The sequence below is a fragment of the Tachyglossus aculeatus genome, chromosome 22, assembly GCF_015852505.1.
Source record: "Tachyglossus aculeatus isolate mTacAcu1 chromosome 22, mTacAcu1.pri, whole genome shotgun sequence".
NCBI classification, from domain to species: Eukaryota; Metazoa; Chordata; class Mammalia; order Monotremata; family Tachyglossidae; genus Tachyglossus; species Tachyglossus aculeatus.
Window position 1 is genome coordinate 45,696,701 of NC_052087.1, and position 27,021 is coordinate 45,723,721.

General features: G+C 45.7%; 1 protein-coding gene and 1 non-coding gene across 12 annotated transcripts in view; one reads left to right on the plus strand and one right to left on the minus strand.

The window, feature by feature from the left end:
- The window catches only part of PLEKHA7 (pleckstrin homology domain containing A7), a 258,819-nt gene that overhangs the window by 110,714 nt on the left and 121,084 nt on the right, over positions 1-27,021 (minus strand). For 10 of the 11 annotated variants that reach the window (XM_038764045.1, XM_038764049.1, XM_038764047.1 and 7 more), the window contains one exon: positions 3,731-3,814. In XM_038764045.1, coding sequence (XP_038619973.1) covers positions 3,731-3,814 — 84 coding nt within the window. Of the gene's footprint in view, positions 1-3,730; positions 3,815-27,021 lie in introns of those variants that run through there. The other variant, XM_038764050.1, reaches the window with a different exon arrangement.
- Positions 6,517-6,654, plus strand: LOC119944229. Its single transcript, XR_005455727.1, has one exon. It is a non-coding gene; the product is annotated as a small nucleolar RNA SNORA7 (small nucleolar RNA).

The following is a 27,021-nucleotide window of genomic DNA, read 5'->3' on the forward strand; positions in this document are numbered from 1 at the left end:
TGCAAATATAATAGTCTAGCGAGGAGACAGGCACAAAATAATTTTCAGCTAGAAGAGGAGAAAGAAAAAATGGATATGTACTGGACTGAGAATTTAAACAGTAGTATAGAAATGCAAAATAATGATAATGGTATTTATTAAGCATTTACTATGTGCGATGCACTGTATTAAGCACTGGGGTGGATACAAGTAAATGAGGCTGGACACAGTCCTTGTCCCATGTGAGGCTCATAGTCTCAATCCCCATTTTTCAGATGAGGTAACTGAGGCCAGAGAAGTGAAGTGACTTGCCCAAGGTCACACAGCAGACAAGTGGTTGAGCTGGGATTAGAACCCATGACCTTCTGACTCCCAGGCCGTGCTCTATCCACTATGCCATGCTGCTTCTCTAGACACATGCTAGAGCTGGATTTGATGTTGGGGTATTCATTCATTCATTCATTCAATCATATTTATTGAGCGCTTACTGTTTGCAGAGCACTGTACTAAGTGCTTGGGAAGTACAAGTCGATATGAGGGTAGGGATCCTGTTTACTAATTCTATTGTATTCTCCCAAACTCTCAGTACAGTGCTCTGCACATAATGAGTACTCAGTAGATAATATTGATCAATTGCAAATGTGAGGTAGTAGAGGAGAAGTTATGACCTGGGGAGAAGAAATGGAAAGTTTAGGAAGGGGGCTGGACCAGTTCAGTACTTGAAAGACCTCTCACTCCTAAGACTCCTCTTTTTTATGTGCTTGGCACATAGTACGCACTAATCATCATCATCATCATTATTATAATTATTATTATTAATAATAATAATAAACCACCAAAAAGCAGTAGTTGTTAAGCACTTACTATGTGCCAGGCAGTGTTCTAAGTGTTGGGATAGGCTTAAGTTTATCAAGGTTGGACACATGGGGCTCAAAGTCTTAATCCCCATTTTACAGATGAGGTAACTGAAGCACAGAGAAATTAAGTGCCTTGCCCAAGGTCACACAGCAGACAAGTGGTGGAGCCGGGATTAGAATAAAGTTCCTCTGACTCCTAGACTCGCATGCTCTATCCACTGGACCAGGCTACTTCTCCTACTGCAATTCCAGAATGGAATCCATAGTTCCCCTACCAGCTCTTCTCTCTCTGTTGCCTTTACTTACACTTGATTGTGTTCTCCTTAAGCACCCTCATATTCACTCCAGTCCCAGAGACTCTCAGCTCGTTGTGGGCAGGGAATAAGCCTGTTTATCGTTCTACCGTACTCTCCCAAGTGCTCAGTGCAGTGCTCCATACACGGTTAGTGCTCAATAAATAGGAATGAATGAATTAAATGAAAGAGCACTTATGTACCTGTCCTTTTTCTCTATTATTTCCCCTACCTGTAATTAATTTTAATGTCTGTCTTCCCCTGTAGACTGTAAAACTCTTTGTAGCCAGGAATCATGTCTATCAACTCTATTGTACTGTATTCTCCCAAGCGCTTAGTACAGTGCTCTGCATTCAGTGAGTACCCAATACATACCATTAATTGATACCTTCTCAATCGATGCATTGCACCTGTTGCCTACAGGTGCGGCAATAATAATAATAATAATTATAGCATTTGTTAAACGCTTACTATGTGCCAAGCACTATACTAGGCGCTGGGGTAGATACAAGATACTTAGGTCCCACATGGAGATCACATCTAAGTAGGTGGGAGAAAAGGCACTGAATCCTCATTTTGCAAATGAGGGAACTGAGGCACAGAGAAGTGAAGTGACTGGCTCAAGGTCACATAGCAGAGGAATGATGGAGGCAGGATTAGAACCCAGGTCCTCTGGCTTCCAGGCCCTTGCTCCTTCCAATAGACCAATCAATCAATCAACTGCATTTATTGAGCACCTGTGAGCAGAACACTGTACTAAGCACTTGAAAGAGTGCAATATACTCAGTCGTCAGTCAATCATGTTTATTGAGTGCTTACTGTGAGCATAGCACTTTACTAAGTGCTTGGGAGAATACAAAAATAATAAGACACATTCCCTGCCTACAACTGTGAAGTCTAAAGGAGGAGATAGACATTAATGGAAATAAATAAATTACAGATATGTACATAAGTGATGTGGGGATGGGAGAGGGGATGACTGAAGGAAGCAAGTCAGGGCGACGCAAAAGGGAGTTAGAGGAGAGGAAAGGAGGGCTTAGTCAGGGAAGGCCTCTTGGAGGAGATGGGCTTTCAATAAGGCTTTCTATATTGGAGCTGACAGGTGTGTTTCCTGCCGACAAGGAGCTTACAGTCTAGAGGTAAGGGAAGAGGAGCCTTGGTCCTCCTCCTCCCCATAAGCAACATTCCCCCTCTCCCATCCTCGACTCCACCAAGAAATGAAAATACAGTCTTCTACAGCAAAATCCAGCTAGACAGCTTTTCTGCTCCTAATCCATCGTGTTATTCACAGGAAAACATTTTTTAAGCACTCCTATTAACCAAATACTCTGTTCTGAGTGTTTCTCAAAGCAAACTTGGGAGGTTCAGTCCCTCTCTTCTGGGAGCTCACAACCTAAGTCAGACACGTAAAGGCCATTCAAAGCTTCCAGGCTACTGAACCGAGAAACAACGTGGCATAGGGGAAAGAGCCCAGGCCAGAGAATCAGAGGACTTGGCTTCAAATCCCAGCTCCACTACTTGTCCTCTGTGTGACTTCAGGCAAGTCACTTTACTTCTCTGTGCCTTAGTTACCTCATCTGTGAAATGGGGACTAAGACTTTGAGTCCCATGTACGATATGGACCTGTGTTCACCCAATTATCTTGTATCTATCCCAATGCTTATTGTAGTGCCTGGCACATAGTAAGCATGGCCTAGTGGATAGAGCACCAGCCAAGGAGTTAGAAGGACCTGGGATCTAATCTAGGCCCCGCCACTTGTCTGCTGTGGGACCTTAGGCAAGTCACTTCACTTCTCTGCGCCTCAGTTACCTCATCTGTAAAATGGGGATTAGGACTGTGAGCCCCATGTGGGACCGGGAGTGTGTCCAACCTGATTAGCTCGTATCCACCTCAGCACTTAGAACAGTGCTTGACACATAGTCAATAAATGCCATTATTATTAATAATAATATCTCTCAGATATTATGATGAGTTGGATTCTTATTCATTTTATGGTTATGGTTATTGTTATTATTATTATTATCATAATATCCCAGGGACCCTAACTTTGATCTCAACCCTACAGATGCATAAGATAAAATGGAGCTCTCCCTTCCATAATTGAACTGTCTGCCCCGCTAATATGTTAAAACATGGTTTTTAGCCCATAAAGCAAGAAGTCCTCCAGAGCAGGCGGCTACCATAAAGGACGCTGATATTTATAACTTTGAGTACTTTCAAGAGCACTTAACCAAACCTTCACCTGCACAGGCCGGTAAGCACTTGAAAACAAAAACATTCAAAAAACAAACAAAAACAATTCAAAAAATTCAAAGTTAAGCAATTTGACTCCACCTTACAATCTTTTCTCCACTTGCGCTGGAGGCTCTGTTTATGACTCGGGCCTCCTCTGAGGGTTTAGCTGTCATTCATCAACTCCCTCGCAAATTTCTAATTCTGGAGTTTCAGAAATGTTTTCATTCACTTGTTCCCTTTCAATTAACTCCCTCACTCTCTTCCCCATTTAGAGAACAGGAAAACAAAATAAGAAGTCTGTCTCGCCCTCTCACCTCCCTTCCCCGAGTAGGCACCCAAACTGAAAATGGATGAAAGACACTTACTCTTCTTGCAGGATGAATTCAAGGTTTTCGGGAGAAATCTGCCCAGTCACAGGATGTCTAAATGCCGTGGTCTGCTGATTGTGGCTAAAGAGAGGAACCATTCACTGAAGGTTAGTCAAAATTGAGCTTGCAACAAGAAAATGTTTCTAAAGGACTTCACTATGCCATTGGGATCACCAATAACTGACATGGGCGTGAATACTAACTGTGACATCCATTAAGCGCTTGCTAAAATGATAATAATTGTGGTATTCATCAAGTGCTTTGAATGATCATAATAATAATAGTAATAATCATGATGGTAAAGTCCTCCAGACTTTAAACTCGCCCTCTAGACTGTAAACTCATTGTGGGAAAGGAATGTGTCTGTTATTCTATTATAGTATACTCCCCCAAGAGCTCAGTACAGTGCTCTGCACACAGTAAGCGCTCAATAAATATGATTGAATGAATGAATGGAATGGGTCTGTTACATTGTTATGCTGTCCTCTCCCAAGTGCTCACTCCAGTACTCTACCCACAGTAAGAGCTCAATAAATATGACTGACTGACTGACGGCAGGTCTAATGCACCGTTCACTACCAAAAGGGCAATCCTCCCTCCCCACCTGAGCCCTCTGGGTTTAATCACCCCAAGGAAAGCACCAGCCCCCAGCCCAGTGACCTGAACACACTTAATGATGCTGAGCCTTCAGGGGGTCTGTTTTTGCAATCCACTTCCCAGTCACCATTTATAGTGGTTCCATCTTCCACTTCATTTTGCAGATAGCAAGACCGAGGCACAGCGAGTCACAGTGCAGGCCTTAAATCAGCAATGACCTGGGCTCTCAGGAAGTTGATCAGATGTCAATTTGGTATTCCCCTACTACGACCCAGCTCCCCTGCTTCACTCCTTTCAAGCCGACCTACTCAATGTCCCTCGCTCTCATCATCATAATCATCATCAATGGAATTTATTGAGCATTTTCCAGATTCAGAGCACTGTACTAAGCAGTTGGGCAAGTACTCCTCTCCATCAATCTCTTTCTTGCGCATGCTCTTCCCCCCATCTGGGACTCCTTCCCACTTCACATCCGGCAGACCCCTGTTCTCCCCATCCTCAAAGCCCGTCTAAAAATGACATCTCCTTCAGAAAGCCTTCCCTGATTAATTTGGCACCTCCCCACCCAAGTTCCCCTCCTCCTGTCCCCCCAACTCCCACCCCCAGCACTATTAGATTGTCATGTAACCTCTCCTGTGAAGCCAAATCACTAGCTTGGGGCTCTTTGAAGAGAACACGGCTGCATAAACTCCAAGTCGCTGATTAGGATGATGATGATAATGGCATTTGTTAAGCGCTTACTATGTGTCAGCCACCAGACTAAGCACTGAGGTAGAAACAAAATGATTCCCAGTGTCACCTACAGCCACAGAGCTGGGTTTGGAGAGGCAGCTAAACCCCAACCCCCTTGCTAGCATGAGTCCTGGGTCTGCGTGGTCAGCAGACGGGGGAAGGCAGAGGTTAGAACATTGCTGGCAAAAATAGTCCAGAAACACGTTGGGGGAAGAAAAGAAGGATTTTGAGGCCTTCTTGTCAGCTTTCAAAGGATATGGGGCGTGGAGCCACCTTCCTCTTCCCCTCTTACCCAAGCAGGCGGGACTCAGATGCAATTGACTGAGGAGGGCAGTACGCAGTTGATTTTTGACCTTTGAAACCCCAGCCTAGAACCTCCCAGCATCCTTTGCTCCCCTCTCCTTCCAGCCCACAATGGGGTTCTGGAAAAGAAATTTCACCCCAGCATCATGCACACCAACAGGATTCAAAGGGCACTTAGGGTGTAGACAACGCCCAACAGGGGCCCCTCTGGCATCAGCGCCCTTGGGATGTTTGGCAGAAAACCATCTACCAAATTGTTGCCAGGCTTCTGAGTCCCAATGCCCTGGGGGAAGAAACCGACTTTAGACAGCATGGGCAGGTGTGCTCGTGGGTGGGGAGGTGGGCGGAGCGGGAGGGGTAGCCCCTTGGTTCCCCTCCGCCGGGCCTGCAGGCAACCCTGTGTGCAAGCTGTAACACGTGGGACAGAAGGCGTGCAAAGCCAACCTGCCTGGCCCCCGAGGGTCTCCCACTACCAAGCAAGAACTATCCCAGCCTCCACAGGTCATACCCATGGCCCGAGACCGGCTCCTGCCCAGCCCTCCCATGAAGCAGAGAGACACTCCATCTCCTTCGGAAACAGAAGCACACCAGGCCAGAGCTTGGATTGCTCCCAAAAGCTCATACTCCTTCAATCATTCATTTGATCGTACTTATTGAGCGTGCACTTTTTGTGGAGCACTGTACTGTTTGGGAGACTACAATAGAACAACAGACAGACACATTCCCTGCCCACAGCGAGCGTACAGTCTAGAGAAAATGGCAAAGAGCAAAATCCTCAAAATCCTGCCCTCAGGGGGCCTGTGCCCCTCCTCTTCTTGTTCTAATGTATTCTCCCAAGTGCTTAGTACAGTGCTCTGCACACAGTATGCACTCAATAAATACGATTGACTGACTGACTTCTTGGGTCACATTCTTGGCCACTTAAGGAGCGGGGGGATGGTCTCTGAGTTACAACAGTAATCATTGTGTTTGTTCAGTGCTTACTATGTGCCAAGAGCTGTGCTAAGCACTGGGATACACACAAGAAAATCAGATGGGACACAGTCCTTGTCCCATGTTATTATTATGATTTTTATTATTATTATATATGTTAAGTACTTACTATGTGTCAAGCAAGTAGTGGTAGTAATAATAATAGTAGTAGTAGTCGTCCCCTCTCAGGGTCGCACCTGGAGAGTTTCCAGTACTCTACCAGTCACGACTACAGGAGGGAGAGTCAAGCTGAGGCCTACCCACTCCATTTCTAGCTTGAGCAGTGGCTAGCGAGTGGAAGGCAATCTGCTACAAGTCAAAACTCACCTGTGCCGGGCAGCAGTGGCATGGGAAAGGGTCGAGAGCAGAGACTCGCCTACTGCACAGAAAGGAGGAGGCAATGGTAAACCACTTCCATATTTTTACCAAGAAAACTCTATGGATACACTACCAGAATGATTGCAAATGGAAGTGGGGTGTTCTGGGAGAGATGTGTCTATGGCGTTGCTATGGGTGGGACACAACTCGATGGCATAAGACAACAACAATGTATCACGCACTGTTCTAAGTACTGAGTGGATAGAAGTTAATCAGGTCAAACACAGTCCCTGTCCCACATGGGGCTCACAAGCAGGTGGGTAGAACAGGTACTGAATCCCCATTTTACAAATGGAGAATCTGAGGCACAGAAAAGTGAAGAGACTTGCCCGAGGTCACAAAGCAGGCAAGAGGAGGAGCCAGGAATAGAACCCAGGTCCTCTGAGTCCCAGGCCGGGGCTCTTTCCACTAGGCCACACTGAGCGCTTAGAGAAGTAGAACGGCCTACAGAACAAAGCACAGACCTAGGAGTCAGAAGGATCTGGGTTCTATCCTGGCTCCACCACCTGTCTGCTATGTCACCTTGGGCAAGTCACTTGACTTCCCTGGGCTTCAGTAACCTCATCTGTAAAATGGGGATTAAGAGTGTGAGCCCCATGTGGGACAGGGACTGTGTCCAATCTGATTAGTTTGTCTCTACCCCAGTGATTAGAAAGAATAGTGCCCAGCACATAGTAAGAGCTTCAGAAATAACATTAAAAAACCCACCCCAAAACCACCAGTTGGCATTCAACCTCACTAGTGGCAACAACTTTCACTCATTCATTCATCCAATTGCATTTACTGAGCACTTATGGTGTCTGTAGCACTGTACTAAACACTTGGGAGAGTACAATACAATAAATGGACACATTCCCCACTCAAAACAAACTTACAGTCTAGAGAGAGAGAGAGAGCCCAGGTGTTCTAGCCAACTGGGGCTTGGGAGCTTAGATTGGAGGCTTCGGGGGACCACCCAGACACCCTGGTTGGTGAAAGCAGTCCAACAACTGGGGTCAGGGTGGGAGGAGAAGGGGGCCGGCTTTTGGCAGGACCCCCTCCTCTAAATCCACCGCTCCAGGCCAAGGTGTAGTAATCTCAAAGGCCCCTGGGGTCCTAAGCAGGTTGCAGCCTCCCTAACTCCCCGCCACCCCAGCCCTGGACGTGACCGATGAACTCTCCGGCCGTGGCCCCAACTTCCACTTCCCGTCCCACGTGGTACTATTCCCAAGCCAGACCGTCCCGGGCTGAGACCCCACCGGCAAGTGTGCACCAGGGGGTCTGGACCACTTGGCCTTCCTTCCCCCCGCTCTCTCCTCCAGGGGGAGTCTCTCTCTCCATCTCAGCCCAATAGAGAGAGATGCTGTCCCGGCTCCTCGTCAAGGGGACTTACCTGTGTGATTTATCATCCTCAGAAAGGAACTCCATCAAGGGCTTTATGAGGCAGTAACCACAGATAATGACTCATGGGGGAAACGCCCTCTGTCCACCTGACTTTGCCTTCCAGGGGTGACAAGTCGAAACCAAAATGCCAAGCAACTGCATCCCCAAAGGCAGATGTAGTGGCAGCGGCAGCTTTCCCCCAAGAGCAGCTGGAGGCCTCAACAGGAGGCGGAAAGCCAAGCTCCTGGGAGCCTAGATCAAATGCCACATAGAGAAGCAGCACAGCCGAATGGATAGAGCCTGGATCTGGGAGTCAGAAGGTCATGGGTTCTAATCCCAGCTCCACCACTTGTCAGCTGTATGACTTTGGGAAAGTCACTTAACTTCTCTGTGCCTCAGTTACCTCATCTGTAAAATGGGGATTAAGGCTGTGAGCCCCACGTAGGACAACCTGATTACCTTGTATCTCCCCAGCGCTGAGAATAGTGCTTTGCACATAGTAAGTGCTTAACAAATGCCATCATTATTACTGTTGTCTGCTGTGTGACCTTGGGCAAGTCACTTCACCTATCTAGGCCTCAGTTACCTCATCTGTAAAATGGGGATTGAGACTGAGTCCCATGTGGAACAGGGATTATATTCAATCTGATTTGCTTGTATCCACCCCAGTGCTTAGTACAATGCCTTGCACATAGTAAGAGCTTAACAAACATCACAATTATTATCACTATTATTATTATCATTATTAGACCAGGTCTTCAAATTAGTATTTGTGCCCCTGCCCATAGTCTGCAAGAAGTAAGACTGGCTCAAAAGAAAGTAAGCAGCAGCCCCCAAGTAATAATAATAATGATAATACAATAATATCCATTAAGTTATTCTTATTATTATCATTATTATTGTTAATAATAATAATGGCATTTGTTAATTGCTTACTATGGGCCAGGCACTGTCTTAAGCACTGGGGTGGCACAGAGAAATGAAGTGGCTTTCCCAAGGTCACACAGCAGACAAGTAGTGGAGCTAAAATTAGAATCGAGGTCCTTCTGACTCCCAGGCCTGAACTCTATCCAGTAAGCCATGCTGTTGTTCTAATTATTATTACTATTATTTTTATATCCATTAAATGCTTACTATGTGTCAATCACTGTTCTAAGCACTGGGATAGATACAAGTTAATGAGGCTGGACAGAGTCCCTGTCCCACATGAGGCTTGCTATTTAAGTAGGGTTGAATTCCCATTATACAGAGGAAACTGGGTAAATGAAGTGACTTACCCAAGGTCACACAGGAGGAAACTGGCAGAGCTAGGTTTGAAATCCAGTTCCTCTGACCCACAACTCCATGCTTTTCCCACTAGGCCACACAGCTTCCCAAAAGAGATGTATTAAGTACTCCAGCAAATTTGTTTCTTCAATCAATCATACTTATGAGTACTTACTGTACACTGAACACTTTACTAAGCACGTGGGAAAGTACAATACAGTTGAAAGACATGATTTCTGCCCTTACGGAGCTTACAGTCTAGCTTCCAAAGGAAATTTGCATCTACAAGCAAGTCAATAAATGGTATTTTATTAAAGTGCTCACTGTGTACAAAGCAACTGTAATAAGTTCTCGTGAGAGTACAGCAGAGTGCGTAGATATGATCCCTACCCTCAAGAAACTTGACAATTTTGTAGGGAGAGACAGGCTCAAAAACAAGTTACAGTTTTGGTAAGTTTTGTAAGAAACTTCTGTATGTACAGTCTTGTAAGAAAAGGGGAGAATGAACTCAAATGGTCTGGCTTAGTCTCAAAGGTCTTTCCTTTGTGTGCCAGTGAAACAGGGCTTGTAGGTCAATCAGCAGTAATAATTGAACAATTACTCTGTGCAGATCACTGTACTAAGGGATTGAGAGAGTACACGATCCCTATCAATCCATCAAGGGTATTTACTGAGTGCTTACTATGGGCAGAGCACTGTACTAAACCCTTGGTAGAGTGCAGAAACAAGGTGGCCTAGTGGATAGATCCAGGTCCTTCTGACCTGTGTTCTAATCCCAACTCCATCACATGACTATTGTGTGACCTTGGGCAAGTCACTTAACTTCTCTGTGCCTCAGTTACCTCATCTGTAAAATGGGGGAAAATACTGTGAGCCCCATGTGGGACAGGGACTCTGTCCAACCCGATTTGCTTGTATCCATTCCAGCACTTCGTATAGTGCCTAGACTATATAATAATAATAATGATTATTATTACAATACGACAGAGTTGGCAGACGTTCCCTGCCCACAACAAGCTTGCAGTCTACAGATAACAATGTTCTCCTCCCTCCACAAACTAGGTGATATTTTTATCCTTGTCATATTAAATTTATAAAGGGGATTATTTTGACAATTTGACAATGTAAGCAGGTATCTTTAAATTGGGTGGCACCTCTAAACCACCCCATTTGTAAGCTTAACAAGCATCTAGCACTCGGAAAACTCTCAAAAGGCTACTGATGAGATTAACATTAACTGCCTCAGAAGATAGTGGCTATGTAATATGAAGGAATTAACAGTCATCATTAAATTGAATCAATATGGAGTCAAAATCCCAAGTCCTACCTTAGGTACATTTTACACAATTTTCATTCATTCACTCATTCATTCATTCAATCGTATTTATTGAGCGCTTATTGTGTGCAGAGCACTGTACTCAGCATTCAGGAGAGTACAACAATAAACAGACTCATTTCCTGACTACAACAAGCAAGCTTTATTTTGGTTAGCAATGAGTTATTAGACCTAAGTTAGATATTAAAAGTTTATGCAATTCTACCTAAATCATTGCCCTCAAGGAGTTTCTAGTTGAGCAGACTGGGGTGGAGGAAGGTTGTGGGAGAGCAAGGGTTTAGGGGTATATGAGGCCAAGAAAAGTTTCACCGAACTGTGAAAATTGCTCAGGGCTGCCCATCTTTGGACTCAATCGGCAGGACTCTGCTTTCCGACTGGGTTTCGGGCCAAATTCAAGAGTTCCTCTCTCTCAGACCACAAAGCCAAACTATTTCAGAACAGAGCAGCTGAAGCTGAGATGGAGAACCCAGAGAGAGCCCGCTGTGGTCTCACAGTAACTTTTCCTTTAAAATGATGATCCAGACCTGGAAATTTCTTGGATCTAGTCAGATTCTGCCCTACCTCTTGGGACCCAGGGGTCTGGAGAACCAAAATAAATTTGGGCATCTAAATATGACCGCACGGTGACGTGGAATTACCACAGCCTGCTCAGCTACCTGCTCGAGAGAGGCAGGAAAACAACTTGTTCAATCAAGATGAGTATTTCTCATTATTACTAGTGCTATCATTATCAATAATAATAATAATGGAATTTATTAAGTGCATACTACGGGCTAAACGCTGGGGTAGAAATGAGGTTATTCAATTGGAAAAAGTCCCGGTAGGCAAGAGGGACTCACAATCTATCTTATCCCCATTTTAGAGATGAGAAACTGTGGCCCAGAGAGATTAAGTGACTTACCCTAGATCACACAGCAGGTCAGTAGCAGATCTGGGGCTAGAACCCAGGCATCCTGATTCCCAGTTCTGTGCTCCTTCCACTGGAATCTGCTGCCTCCCCAGCCCACAGAAGCCTAAGAACTTTTCAAAACTCTTAATCAACACTCTCCGCCAGCACTGATCACATCGAATGTTCTCAGGCCTGAGTGGCTTTCTGCTTCTAATTACTAATCTCCCCTTATACCAGCATGTGCGTTTGAACTTCAACTGTTTGACCCTCCAAGGTCAACAAACCCTGCAGAATGGTGCCAGAAACAGTACACAGATGACTTTCCTATGACTTTGGTGGCCCCTCGTAAAAAATCATCAATGTCATCATGCTGACAATAATGGCATCAGTCATTTCCTTCTACAGCCCAGCCCACACCCTCCGCTCCTCTGCCGCTAATCTCCTCACCGTGCCTCGTTCTCGCCTGTCCCGCCGTGGACCCCCGGCACACGTCATCCCCCTGGCCTGGAATGCCCTCCCTCCCACCATCCGCCAAGGTAGCTCTCTTCCTCCCTTCAAGGCCCTACTGAGAGCTCACCTCCTCCAGGAGGCCTTCCCACACTGAGCCCCCTCCTTCCTTCTCCCTCCTCCCCCTCTCCACCCCCCCCCGCCTTACCTCCTTCCCTTCCCCACAGCACCTGTATATATGTATATATGCTTGTACGTATTTATTACTCTATTTATTTATTTATTTTACTTGTACATATCTATTCTATTTATTTTATTTTGTTAATATGTTTTGTTTTGTTCTCTGTCTCCCCCTTCTAGACTGTGAGCCCACTGTTGGGTAGGGACCGTCTCTATATGTTGTCAACTTGTACTTCCCAAGCACTTAGTACAGTGCTCTGCACACAGTTAGCACTCAATAAATAAGATTGATTGATTTCCTATGTGCCAGAGCACTGTGCTGAGCACTGGGGTACATACCGACATTGGGACTGCTTCTTTATTGGCTTTATGGTACTTGTCAAGTGGCCTACTATGTGATGAACATTGTTCTGAGTGCTGGGGCAGATACAAGTCAATTAGGAGGGACTCAGTTCCTGTCCCGCATGGGACGCACAGTCTTAAGTAGGAGGGAGAACAGGTATAGAAACCCCATTTTACAGTTGAGGAAACTGAGGCACAGAGAGGTTAAGTGACTTGCCCAAGATCACAAAGCTAGCAACCGGATTAGAATCCAGATCCTCTAACTCCCAGGCCCGTGCTTTTTCCACTAGGACATGCTGCTTCCCTTCCCCACAAGGACCCAATCTAGGAGGAGGAAGAACACTCTACATTTATTTTATGTTGGATAAACAGAAATTTAGACTCAAAGAATTTGGCTTATTTTCTTTGTTTCTAGGTAGTAGGAGCGGTGTGAGGCAGGGGGCAGACTTCTGCCACTTGCCTGCTGAGTGACTTTGAGTGAGTCACTTAGCCTCTCTGTGCCTCAATTTCCTCATCCGTAAAATGGGGATTTGATAGCTGTTCTCCCTCCCCCTTAGATTGTGAGCACCAAGTGTGACAGGGACTGTGTATTGTATTGTATCTGTTCCAGCACTAAATGCAGTGCTTTACACAAAGTAATAAGTGCTTAACTTGACTGATTAACAAATATCACAACAATTATTATTATCATCACCATCTGATTCCCTTGTGTTTATCCCATCACTTAGCAAGGTACTTGACACTTAACAAGCACTTCAATTCCATTTTTTTTAAATGGAGGGAGAGAAGTGTCATCAATTAGTGCGTGTTCTCAGGGGTTATCCGAACACACTCTGAGACTTGACAATCTAATTTTTTACTCAGCTCATTTTTTTATGGTATGCATTAGGCACTTACTATGTGCTAGGCACTGTACTAAGCACTGGAGCAGACACAAGTTAATTAGGTTGGACACAGTCCCTGTCCCACATAGCGCTCCGAGTCTTCATTCCCATTTTATAGATGAGGTAACTGAGGTCCACAAAATTGAAGTGACTTGTCCCACAGTAGACAAGCAGTGGAGGCAGGATTAGAACCCAGGTCCTGCTTTAGCCACCAGGCAATGCTGCTTCTCAATCTTCTCCACTGGCAACCTTCCTCTCCAAAGCTCTCTTCTACTCTTGGTGGCTTTGTTGTTGTCACAGCTGTGGCTCTGAAGAGAGAAGCAGCATGGCTCCCTCTCCTTTCTCTCCCCCTCCTCCCCCTCTCCATTCCCCCCACCTTACCTCCTTCCCCTCCCCACAGCACCTGTACATATTTATATATGTTTGTATGTATTTATTACTCTATTTTATTTGCACATATTTATTCTATTTATTTTATTTTGTTAATATGTTTTGTTTTGTTCTCTGTCTTCCCCTTCTAGACTGTGAGCCCACTGTTGGGTAGGGACCGTCTCTATATGTTGCCAACTTGGACTTCCCAAGCGCTTAGTACAGTGCTCTGCACACAGTAAGCACTCAATAAATACGATTGAATGAATGAAAGAGCACGGGCTTTGGAGTCAGAGGTTGTGGGTTCAAATCCCAGCTCCGCCAATTGTCAGCTGTGTGACTTTAGGCAAGTCACTTAACTTCTCTGGGCCTCAGTTCCCTCATCTGTAAAATGGGGATTAAGACTGTGAGGCCCCCGTGGGACAACCTGATTACCCTGTAACCTCCCCAGAGCTTAGAACATTGCTTTGCACATAGTAAGCACTTAATAAATGTCATTATTATTATTATTATGATTATTATTATGATTATTATTATTATTATTAACTCTGAAGAACTAAGCCAAGCTTCGGGTTTTCCCTGAACATATTTGGTTGCCCTGTTTTGAAACCCATCAAGGTGTCTACCCCATCAGTGCTTGCGCCATTCCCTCTCCCCGACATCTCCTCTGGATCTGCGGTCATCGGATTTCCCGGTCGGCTGCTACAAATGCTACTTGGGTCGATCCAAGACCCCAGAAACATTCTTGGACAGCTCTGGGCATTCCAGCCTCTGCAGGGAATCCTGGGGCAAGGATGGGTACCCGCAGGCTCCAGCCCTCGCAGCAGACCTGAGCTCGGAGTAGTAGGTCTAGACCGTGAGTTCTTGTACTAAGTAGCTCAAGCGCTTAGTCCAGTTCTCTGCATACAGTAAGCACTCAAGAAATATGATTGACTGAATGAATGATGACACCGGTCTCAACCCTTCACAAGTGAATCTACTCCCTCTAGACTGTAAGCTCCTTGTAGGCAGGGAATGTGTTGGTTTGCTTATTGTTATATTGTACTCTCCCAAGCACTTAGTACAGTGCTCTGTGCACAGTAAGTTATCAACAGATATGATTGAATGAATGAACAGAATTGCTCATATTCTTTCAAAAGCAACACTTGTGGCATTGAAAGTTCCAAACCCACATTTCAGTCAAGGGGCCATTCTCCAAGATCTCTCCAAAAGATTACAAGGCTCTCCTGCAGAGAGGACAGGCCTGGGAGCCAGAAAATTGGGGTTCTAATCCCAGCTCTGCCACTTAGAATCCTGCTGTGTATCCTTGGACAAGTCACCTGAGGTCTCTGGGCCTGTTTCCTACTGGTTAAAATGGAGGATACCTATTCTCCCTCCAACATAGACTGTGAACCTTATGTGGGGAAAAGGACTGTGCCCAAGTGGATTACCTAGTATGCGCTTAATGAATACCACAATTATTTCAACCCCCAAAGACGTCAATGCCATTTTTTATTTCTCAAGGAATAAGAGCTTCTACCACCCTGCAAGCAAGAACGAAAGAATGGTGTCCAGTAGTTCTTGATCTCCTCTGATTCTCCTTTGATTCTCCTCCTCTGAACTCCTTGTCTTCCCTCCCAAACCCTGCCCTCTTCCTGACTTTCCCATCACTGTGGATGGCACTACCATCCTTCCTGTTTCACAAGCCTGCAACCTTGGTGTCATCCTCGACTCCGCTCTCTCATTCACCCCTCACATCCAAGCCATCACCAAAACCTGCCAGTCTCAGCTCCGCAGCATTGCCAAGATCTGCCCTTTCCTCTCCATCCAACCCGTTACCCTGCTCATTCAAGCTCTCATCCTATCCCATCTGGACTACTGCATCAGCCTCCTCTCTGATCTCCCATCCTCGTGTCTCTCCCCACTTCAATCCATACTTCACGCTGCTGTCCGGATTGTCTTTGTCCAGAAATGCTCTGGGTACGTTACTCCCCTCCTCAAAAATCTCCAGTGGCTACCAATCAATCTGCGCATCAGGCAGAAACTCCTCACCCTCAGCTTCAAGGCTCTCTATCACCTCGCCCCCTCCTACCTCACCTCCCTTCTCTCCTTCTACAGCACAGTCCCCACCCTCCGCTCCTCTGCTGCTAATCTCCTCACCGTGCCTCGCTCTCGCCTGTCCCGCCGTCGACCCCCGGCCCACGTCATCCCCCTGGCCTGGAATGCCCTCCCTCCCAACATCCGCCAAGCTAGCTCTCTTCCTCCCTTCAAGGCCCTACTGAGAGCTCACCTCCTCCAGGAGGCCTTCCCAGACTGAGCCCCTCCTTCCTCTCCCCCTCTTCCCCCTCTCCATCCCCCCGTCTTACCTCCTTCCCTTCCCCACAGCACCTGTATATATGTATATATGTTTGTACATATCTATTACTCTTTTTATTTTACTTGTACATATCTATTCTATTTATTTTATTTTGTTTATATGTTTGGTTTTGTTCTCTGTCTCCCCCTTCTAGACTGTGAGCCCACTGTTGGGTAGGGACTGTCTCTATATGTTGCCAACTTGTACTTCCCAAGCGCTTAGTACAGTGCTCTGCACACAGTAAGCGCTCAATAAATACGATTGATTGACTGATTGATTCCCCTTCCAAGTCTAACATGTTCTACCCAAGAATCAGTGGCCATTTTGCCTGCCCCTGCTTTTCTCCCATTACATTCCGTGGTTGTCTTCTTGAAAGCAATACTGATGGACTATGCTATCTCGACCCCAAATAATGATGGATTTTTGAAAATCTGGTCCTTAGGAGCCAGCCTCGAGAACTAATTTGCTTGATGATTATAGCTGGTGAACACGAAAACCGGCCACTTGCTCCCTGCTCTGGTTTGCCTTTTCAATTTTGTGCCTGTGAGTCAGACAGTCAATTGTATTTATTGAGCACTTACTGTGTGCAGAGCACTGTACTAAGCGCTTGGGAGAGTACATACAGCAACAAATGGACACATTCCCTGCCCAACTTGATTGAGTTCTTGGGTTCAATCAAGGTCTTATCTGGAATTAAGACCTAACCTGGAACTTTTGATTCAGCTAGTATTGAGCCCTTACTGCATACAGAGCAATAAACCAACAGTATTTATTGTGCAGAGCAATCAGTCAATTGATGGCACTTACTGCACGCTATGTGCAGAGCACTGTAACAAGTGCTTGGAAGAGGACAATGCAACAGAAACAGAATGGCCTAGTGGATAGAGCAGGGCCTGAGAGTCAGGAGGATCTGGGTTCCAATCCTGGCTCTGCCACTTGTTTGCTGTGAGACCTTGAGCAAGTCGCTTAACTTCTCTGTGCCTCAGTTCTCTCATCTCTAAAATGGGGATTAAGACTGTGAGCCTCCGGTAGAACAGGGACTGTATCCAACCCGATTACCCTGTATCTACCCCATCATTTAGAATAGTGCTTGGCACATAGTAAGCTCTTAAACAAATACCATAATTATTATCATTATTATTATTACAGTACCTGGAACAAAATGCTTAACAAATACCACAATTAGCAGACACATTCCCTGCCCATAATGAGTTTACAGTCTAGAGCACTGCACTAAGTGCTTGAGAAAGTACAATATGAGTTGATAGACATGATTCCTTCCCACAAGGAGTTTACAGTCTAGTGGGAGAGACGGGCATTAAAATAACTTTCAAATAGGGGAAGCGGCAAAGTAGAAGGAGATGGACATAAGTGCTGTGGGATGGGGTGAATATCAAGTGGGACAGAGACTGCGTCCAACCTGATTACCTGTTGACGGCACTACCATCCTTCCCGTCTCACAAGCCCGCAACCTTGGTGTCATCCTCGACTCCGCTCTCTCATTCACCCCTCACATCCAAGCCGTCACCAAAACCTGCCGGTCTCAGCTCCGCAACATTGCCAAGATCCGCCCTTTCCTCTCCATCCAAACTGCTACCCTGCTAATTCAAGCTCTCATCCTATCCCATCTGGACTACTGCACTAGCCTTCTCTCTGATCTCCCATCCTCGTGTCTCTCTCCACTTCAATCCATTCTTCATGCTGCTGCCCGGATTATCTTTGTCCAGAAATGCTCTGGACATATTACTCCCCTCCTCAAAAACCTCCAATGGCTACCGATCAATCTGCGCATCAGGCAGAAACTCCTCACCCTCGGCTTCAAGGCTCTCCATCACCTCGCCCCCTCCTACCTCACCTCCTTTCTCTCCTTCTACTGCCCAGCCCGCACCCTCCGCTCCTCCACCACTAATCTCCTCACTGTACCTCGCTCTCGCCTGTCCCGCCATCGACCCCCGGCCCACGTCATCCCCCGGGCCTGGAATGCCCTCCCTCTGCCCATCCGCCAAGCTAGCTCTCTTCCTCCCTTCAAAGCCCTGCTGAGAGCTCACCTCCTCCAGGAGGCCTTCCCAGACTGAGCCCCTTCTTTCCTCTCCCCCTCGTCCCCCTCTCCATCCCCCCGTCTTACCTCCTTCCCTCCCTCACAGCACCTGCATATATGTATATATGGTTGTACATATTTATTACTCTATTTATTTATTTATTTTACTTGTACATTTCTATCCTACTTATTTTATTTTGTTGGTATGTTTGGTTCTGTTCTCTGTCTCCCCCTTTTAGACTGTGAGCCCACTGTTGGGTAGGGACTGTCTCTATGTGATGCCAATTTGTACTTCCCAAGCGCTTAGTACAGTGCTCTGCACATAGTAAGCGCTCAATAAATACGATTGATTGATTGATTGATTACCTTGGATCGACCTCAGCGCTTAGAACAGTGCTTGGCACATAATAAGCCCTTAACAAATACCATAATGATTAATTATTATTAAGGGGCACAGGCCAAAGTGCATAAGGGATGCAGAAGGGAGGGCAAATAGGGTGGGGAAACGAGAGGTTAGTCACAGAGGGCTTCCTGGAAGGGAAGGGATGTGCTTTTAGTACGGCTTTGAAGATGGGAGGCCCAGTGGGTAGTGGGAAGTGGGTGGGCTGGGTTGGAGTGGGAGAGAAGTGAGGTAAAGTGGCAGGAGCAGAGCATTCTGACTCATAGTTGCCAGTCCACAGGGTCAATCAATCCCTCAGTCAATGGCATTTATTGGCTGCTTACTGTGCGCAGAGGGCTGTACTAAGTGCTTGGGAGAGTACAGAGTAAATAGAGATAATTTCTTGCCACCAGGAACTAATAGACTAGAAGGGGAAAAAGATATTAAAATGAATTACCCGTCCACAAGGTCTGTGGGGCTGGGGGAGGGGAGGAATATAATAGTGATTACAGGGAACAAAATCAAGTGCATAGGTGATGTAGAAGGAGGGGAAAGACAGGGAAGTGTGTGTTTAGTCAGGGAAGGCCTCTCGAAGGGAAAGTCATTTTGGTAAGGCCCAAAGGTGGGGGGAAATGAGGTTGGGACTGGGTCCCCTTAATTTCTCTTATCACTCTTCTCTAGATTGTAAATTCCCTGTGGTCAGGGAAAGTGTCTACCAAAGCTGTTCTGATGTACTCTCCCAAACACTTAGTACAGTACTCTGCATACAATACGGACTCAGTAAGTGTCATTGCTTGCTTTCCTGATTGAAGCAGCATGGCCTACTGGATAGAGCATGGGCCTAGGAGTCAGAAGGACATGGGTTCAAATCCCACTCTTCCACTTGTCTGCTCTGTGATCTTGGGCAAATCACTTCACTTCTCTGGGCTTCAGTTCTCTCATCCGTAAAATGGGGATTCAGACTATAAACAAAATGGGGATTCAGACTATAAACTGAACCCTGGTGTAGGCAGGGATTGTCTCTATTGTTGAATTGTACTTCCAAGCGCTTAGTACAGTGCTCTGCACACAATAAGTGCTCAATAAAAACGATTAAATGAATGAATGACTATGAGCCCTATGTGGGATAGGTACTGTGTCCAATCCGATTAACTTGTATTTACCCCCAGCACTTAGATCAGTACCTGGCGCATAGAAAGCGCTTAACAAATACTGTGGTTATTATTATCATTATTTTTATCACCACTCAAACTCAATCATCATCTCCCATCTGGAACTGAATATGCCTCCATTCATTCCTAATCCCTCCTTTACTCTTCCAGCAGACAAGGGAAGGAGGGGAGGACAGTCAGGGCTCCTATTTCCCAGATGGGGAAATCTGAGGCACGGAGAAGGAGTGGTTTTAAGTGAAGTATCCAACTCTCTTCAACCTACAATGCAGGAAACTGAAGGAGAGGTGCTTCCCTGGAAGGCAGAGCTGCGTCAAGTTAATGACCTTCCAGCCTCGTTAACGGCTCTCCAAAGAAATAGTCTCGTTAAGTGGCATGATCGTTCATAGTCGGTGCTGCTTTCTCACACAGACACAGATGGAGTTTCACAACGGCACTCGGTACTTGTGAGCATAATGCGATCCGCCCGTCCCCTCCGCCGGAGCAATCGTGAGGTAGCATCTGCAGTCTCCTGGGCCAAGATTTTCAACCTGGTGGCTCGTTCCCTGCTTCAACCGGGATGATGAAAGAAACTGCCTTGGCACAACAAAAACACGACCAACTGACGTGCTGGTTTGGACGGTCCCTATCGAAAGTCATTGTAGACACGCCCTGAGTATGGGGGGGGGGGCGGGGGAGAGAAGGTTCTTGGGCAAGCGTGGGAGCGTTCCAATATGCAGGGCTCTTACATGGAGGGGAGTGTGCCATTGTTTCCCATAATAATATAATAGTGGTGGGCCCGATTAAGCGTTGATTAGGTGGCAAACACTGTACCCAGTGCTAGGGAAGTAACAGGATAATCAGATCGGACAGAGTCCCCATCCCACAGGGGGCTCACACCCTAAGCAGGAGGAAGAACAAGTATTTTAATCCCCATTTTACAGCTGCAGAAACTGAAGCCCAAGAAGTCAAGAGACTTGCCCAAGGTACATCTCTGCCAAGAAGACTTCCCCAACTAAGCCCTTATTTCCCCTACTCCCTCTTAATAATAATAATAATAATAATGGCATTTATTAAGCACTTGCTATGTGCAAAGCACTGTTGAAAGTGCTGGGCAGGTTACAAGGTGATTAGGTTGTCCCACGGGGGAGCTCACAGTCTTTAATGCCCATTTTACAGATGAGGTAACTAAGGCACAAAGAAGTTAAGTGATTTGCCCAAAGTCACACAGCTGACAATTGGCAGAGATGGGATCTGAACCCATGACCTCTCACTTCAAAGCCTGGGCTCTTTCCACTGAGCCATGCTGCTTCTGCATTGTCCTTGCACTTGGAGCTATACCCTCTAAGCACTCGATATTCAGTCCACCCTCAACCCCACAGCATTCACATCCATATCCATCATTTCCTGGAGAAAGCTCAACCCACAACAGTCCTGCCTCTACACCCACAACTGACCAAAACCAGTCAAGTCCCCAGCTCTCCGAACCCACATTGCTGACCGCCAGAGCCACCCTCCCAGCACAAACCCAATGCTCTCCGGGGCGTGCTGGGAGGGGGAAGCAGCCCTCCATAATCCGGATCCACCATCTAACAGGGATGAGAGCCTACAAGAGTCTTCTCGGGCTTCACCCAGGTGGTTTTCCGATTGGAATTATGACTGCGCTTTTCCCTTTTACAGCAGTCGGGAAGAATTTTCCACTGATATCAGGCATGATGGGACAACCCAATTTTCCCCTCCATTTGCAGAAGGTGCAAAAGATCGGCGGTTCTCCAGGAAGAGTTATTTTCTTCTGCATCGATTCTTTTGAAATCAAAACTGCATCGCGAGATGAATAATTGGGGCATTTGAAGCCATGTGGCTTAGTGGAACTCAGAGGTCGTGGGTTCTAATTCCAACTCCGCCACTTGTCGGCTGTGTGACATTGGGCAAGTTACTTAACTTCTCTGTGTCTAAGTTACCTCATCTGTAAAATGGGGATTAAGACTGTGAGCCTCACATGGGACAACCTGATAATCTTGTATCTACCCCAGTGCTTAGAACAGTGTTTGGCACATAGAAAGTGCTTAACAAATATCATTATTATTATTACTATTATTATTATTAAGAGCTTACTTCGTGGCAAGCACTGTATTAAGCACTGGGGTAGATATAGGATAATCAGTTCACAGTCGAAGTAGGTGGGAGAACAGGTATGGAATCCCAGACAAGTGAAGTGAGTTGCCCAAGGTTACACAGCAGGTAAGTGGCGAGCCGGGATTAGAACTCCCGGGCCTGGGCCCTTTCCACTAGGCCATGCTGCTTCTCTAAATTCTTTTGGAGTTGAGGGTACCGATCCTTACTACCTCTTGCAGGCTACCATTTAAACTCTCTACCAATTAAGCTAATTCACTGCTCAACTGATGAACTGATACTTTCCAGGGTAAAATGTGTCCAATCAACCAGTGGTATTTACTCAGTGCCTACTGTGTGCACAACACTGTACTAAGTACTTGGAAGAGTACAACAGAGTTAGGAGACATATTCCCCACCCTCAAGGAGCTGACCATCTAGTGTTACAGCAGTTATAGATTCCTCAGCACATGTAGACCAAGGCATATTTTCATTTGCATACATTTTTGTATAATCTATTATTTTGTATAATCTATCATTTATTCAACTCTTTCATCCTGCTGGATCAAACCTTTATTGAACACTTACCATGTTCAGTTCACTGAACTAAGCTCTTGGGAGAGTACAATACAGCAGTGTTGACACATTCCCTGCCCACAAGGAGTTTACAGTCGAGACAGGGAGACAGACATAAATTATGGATAGGAACAGAAGCACTGTGGGGCTGAGAGTAGAGGGAATATCAAGTGCTTAAAGGGTAAAGGTCCAAATGCAAGGGCTATGCAGAAGGGAGAGGGAGTAGGGGAAAATGAGAGCTTAATTAGGGAAGGCCCCTCAGAGGACAATGATAGTCTGTTGGTTATGAAGAGGGAGAGTGTTCCAAGCCAGAGGCAAGATGTGGGCGAGGAGTCGGTGGTGAAATCAACGGGATCGAGGTATAGTGAGTAGGGTGGCATTAGGGGGTGAAGTAAGCATGCTGTATTGTAATAGGAAATCAGTGAGGTAAGGTAGGATGGAGCAAGGGAATTTGTACAACCTCCCATTCTATCCTTGTTCTTCCTCCTGCTCCCGCTATTTCCAAATGGTTTTTGTCCATCTACCCAATTGGACTGTAAGTCCCTTGATGGCAGGAATTGTGCCTACTAATTCCATTGTCCTCCCCTAAGTTATTAGAATGGTAGCATGCCTTAGTCAGTGCTGAATAAATTCCACTGGTGATGATTATGAGTTTACATTAATGTCCGTCTCCCCCGTATGCTGTAAGCTCTTTGTAGGCAGGGAACGTTTCTGCCAACTCTGTTACATTGTACTTTCTTAAATGCTTAGTACACTGCTCTGCACTGAGTAAGTGCTCAACAGACAGTAGACACCTGTCCACTTGTTTTGTTTTGTTGTCTGTCTCCCCCTTCTAAACTGTGAGAGCCTGTTGTTGGGTAGGGACCGTCTCTATATGTTACCATTTGTACTTCCCAAGTGCTTAGTACAGAGCTCTGCACACAGTGAGTGCTCAATAAATATGATTGAATGAAATACAATTGAGTGATTGCCTAGATTGACCCTCATTTGACCAATTATCTTGTCATCCCGAGGAACAGTGTGGCCTAGTAGAGAGAGCATAGGCCTGGGAGTCTGAAGGGCCTGCTTTCTAATCCTGACTCTGCCAACTGCTTGTTGGGTGACCTTGGTCAAGTCATTTCTCTGAGTCTCAGTTTCCTCAACTCTAAAATGAGGACTGAATACCTGTTCTCCCTCCTACTTAGTCTGTGAGCCCAATGTAGGCCTGTGTCTGACCTAATTAATTTGTACCCACCCCAGTGTTTGACACACAGTAAGAGCTTAACAAATGCCATAAAAAAGCAGCCAGGTGGTTAAAATAGCTGAGGCAATCAATTTTCAATCCTTACAGACAAGGTGGATGTAAGCAGATGCTTATGCAATGAGAGCTGCAATCAACATTACAGTGGAAACTCGGCTCCACCAGAAAGTATGGTTGGCGATTTGATTAGCCGACGTGTGACTTAGCACACGTAAACCCCACATTCTAGCTCCCCCCCCCCCCCCCACGACTTGGACCCCTCAAGAAGCATAATCAAAGACTAATGATCAAGAATCAGAAGAAAAAGTCCACTTGGAGGGAGCAAATACCATTGTTTGGGTCTTTTTTTATTTTAATTTATAAAAAAGAAGAAGAAGATGAGTGAATCCAGATCAAGTAGCACAGCCACATTCCAGGAGCAGAATGACTATAGCTGTGTCCATGCCACAATGTCTGTGTTGTTCCTTCATCAGGTTACAACCCGTGTCAGGTTGCTAGCAATCATGTTTAGCCCTTGCTCCCTCCCTTCCAGCACTGTGTAGTTAACACACACATACACACCCACACTCCCACCCCCACCCCGATCGCTCACCAAAACTCTCTGGAACTGGTGTTTAACTTCCAGAAGTCTGAACTTCCCCAAGACAGGGAACTGTGAGAACCATATCTACCTACTCTGTTAGACTGCCCTTTCCCAAGTGCTTAGTACAGTGCTCTGCACTCAATAAGTGCTCAATAAATACCTTTGATTGATTGAACCAGCAAGATGTTCCAAGCGCAGTGGCCAGCAACCAGTGGTACTCACCCTCTCCTTCCCTGCTGACTACCTCATAAGGTTCAGAAATCAAAACAATCTCTCTGAAGCAAAAATACTCTCCCAACCCCACCCCCTTCCCCCAAACAAACTCCAATAATGGCCTTTATTGAGCATTAGACCCTGTACCAAGCACTTGGGAGAGAGTGCAATAGTACAATATATATCTGAAGTTTATTTATTTATGTTAATATGTCTCCCCCTCCATATTGTGAGCTCATTGTGGGCAGGGAATGTCTCTGTTGTTATATCGTACTGTCCCAAGCATTTAGAAAAAGTGCTTTGCACATGGTAAGTGCTCAATAAATATGACTGAATGAATAATAATAATGGCATTTATTAAGCGCTTACTATGTGCAAAGCACTGAATCAAAGCCAGACACCCAAATCTTGCGCTTACAAAGCTTACAATCTAATGAAGGGGTTGGACACAAATTCTTCTTTCAGTTATTTACATAACATACTTACAACAATGATTTCCCATGAACCCCAAAGAGAACCGGAAAGAAAAGAGATGGACTAAATTTCTTTTAAGCACCCAGCCTGCTGGCTAATTCCTCTTTAGACCCAAGCTTGAGTCACTGCTGCCGATTCTCATCCCTGGAATCTATGGACAAGAGCAGAATTCCTTAAAAAGGACCCATCCTTCCACTACTCTGCCATGCCTCGAATGAATCCCAATCAACGCTGCACAAGAAGGCTGGAAAAAAACGACGGTTTTATTTTTAGAAAGAGAGTTGCTTGGTTTCCATGCTACAGCCAGTTGAGCTGGGGGGAGGGGGAATGAATCGAGTCCAGTGGGAGGGGCTGGGAAGAAATCGCCCCATTTAAAGCCATCCTACATTCGGTGAGGCTGTTTTTCAATGAGCCACCTGGAAGGAGAGGAGTTTCTGCCTACTTGCCAGAGAGGGAGGGGCGGTTGCCTGCTATCTAGCGAATCCAAGGTCACAGCGAGAGAGCGAGCGAGATGGAACCAGAGCCCTGTCAAAGTGACTGGCAGTTTCTAATTACTTTCCCGAGCTCGTGTCACACGTGCCGCTTCATTACAGGGATGCCAAGCAATTAGGAAGAAGAGCTCAGACTTTATTACCTTGCCCATCACAGAGCCGGCGCTAAGATCGAGTTGCCTTCCACTGAAATATTGGGTTCTGATATGATTTTAAAAGGCCATTAAGGAAACATGTAATTTGGGTCTCTGCTCATGTCTCTGAGAGGAAGGGAGCGGGGGGAAGAAATGATCAATGTTTATTCCCCGGCTCTCAGCAGCACACACCGTCATTCAGACGTCACCATGACAACCACCCAACAACTTCCTTCCTCTACTACAGAACACGATGGAGATTTTCATCAGGGCCATTCATTTTCCGACGACTTGAATAAAATCATTAGCAAATGTTACCTGGAATCAAATCAATTTGAGGATGTAAAAATATCACTATGAACAAACACAGAGACACTATATGCCATCTGGCCTTGCTCCTGACCTTCCCGATGACACTTTGTTCTTTATATAGGGAAATCCAGACATTTACTCTGGAAGACTCTGAACTAGTACCAATTCCATTAAATTTCTTTAGCTAGAAATCAAGGGTGGTTTCAGAAGTACAGACAGCCATATCAAGAGCTCAAGTCTGAATCAATCAATGGTATTTATTGAGCACTTACTATGTGCAGAGCACTACACTCAAGTACTTAGCATAGTGCTCTGCACTCAGTAAGCACTCAATCATTTTTTATGGTATTTGTTAAGTGCTTACGATGTGCCAGGCACTATGCTAACGGCTATGGTACATACAAGCTAATTAGGTTGAACACAACCCAACACAAGACTCGGTCTCGATTCCTGTTTTTCAGATGAGGAATACAATTGATTGATTAAAAGTACAACATAATAAAGTTGACAACCGCAATCCTTGCCCACTTGGACCTGATGGTCTAGAGGGAGAGACATGTTAAAATAAATTACTGATAGGGGAAACAGCAAAGCATAAGGATATGTATATAAACGATGTGGGGCTCAGTTGAGCATCAAAAAGCTTTGCTTCTCTAATTCCAACCTTCTCACTGTACCTCAGTCTTTACCATTTTGCCACCAACCTCTCATCCACATCCTGCCTTCGCCTGGAACGCCCTTTCCCTTCATAGCTGGCGGATGAGAAGCAGCACAGTCTAGCCTAGTGGAAAGAGCCCGGGCCTGGAAGTCAGGAGGACCTGAGTTCTAATCCTGGCTCTGCCACATGTCTGCACTATGACCCAGTCACTTCACTTCTCTGTGTCTCAGTCTCCTCGTCTTTAAAATAGGTATTAAGACTGTAAGCCCCATATGGGAAAGGGACTGTGTCAAAACCAACTTGCTTGTATCTACCCCAGCACTTAGTACAATGCCTGGTTTATAGCAAATACCACTATTATTATTATTATCATTATCATTATTAGATGACTATTCTCCCCACCTTCAAAGCCTTATTGAGGGCACATTCCCTCAGAGAAGCTTTCCCTGACTAAGCCCTCATTTCCTCTTCTCCTGCTCCCTTCTGCATCACCCTTGCACTTGGATTTTCTCCCTTTTTCCCCACTTCCCTCAGCCCC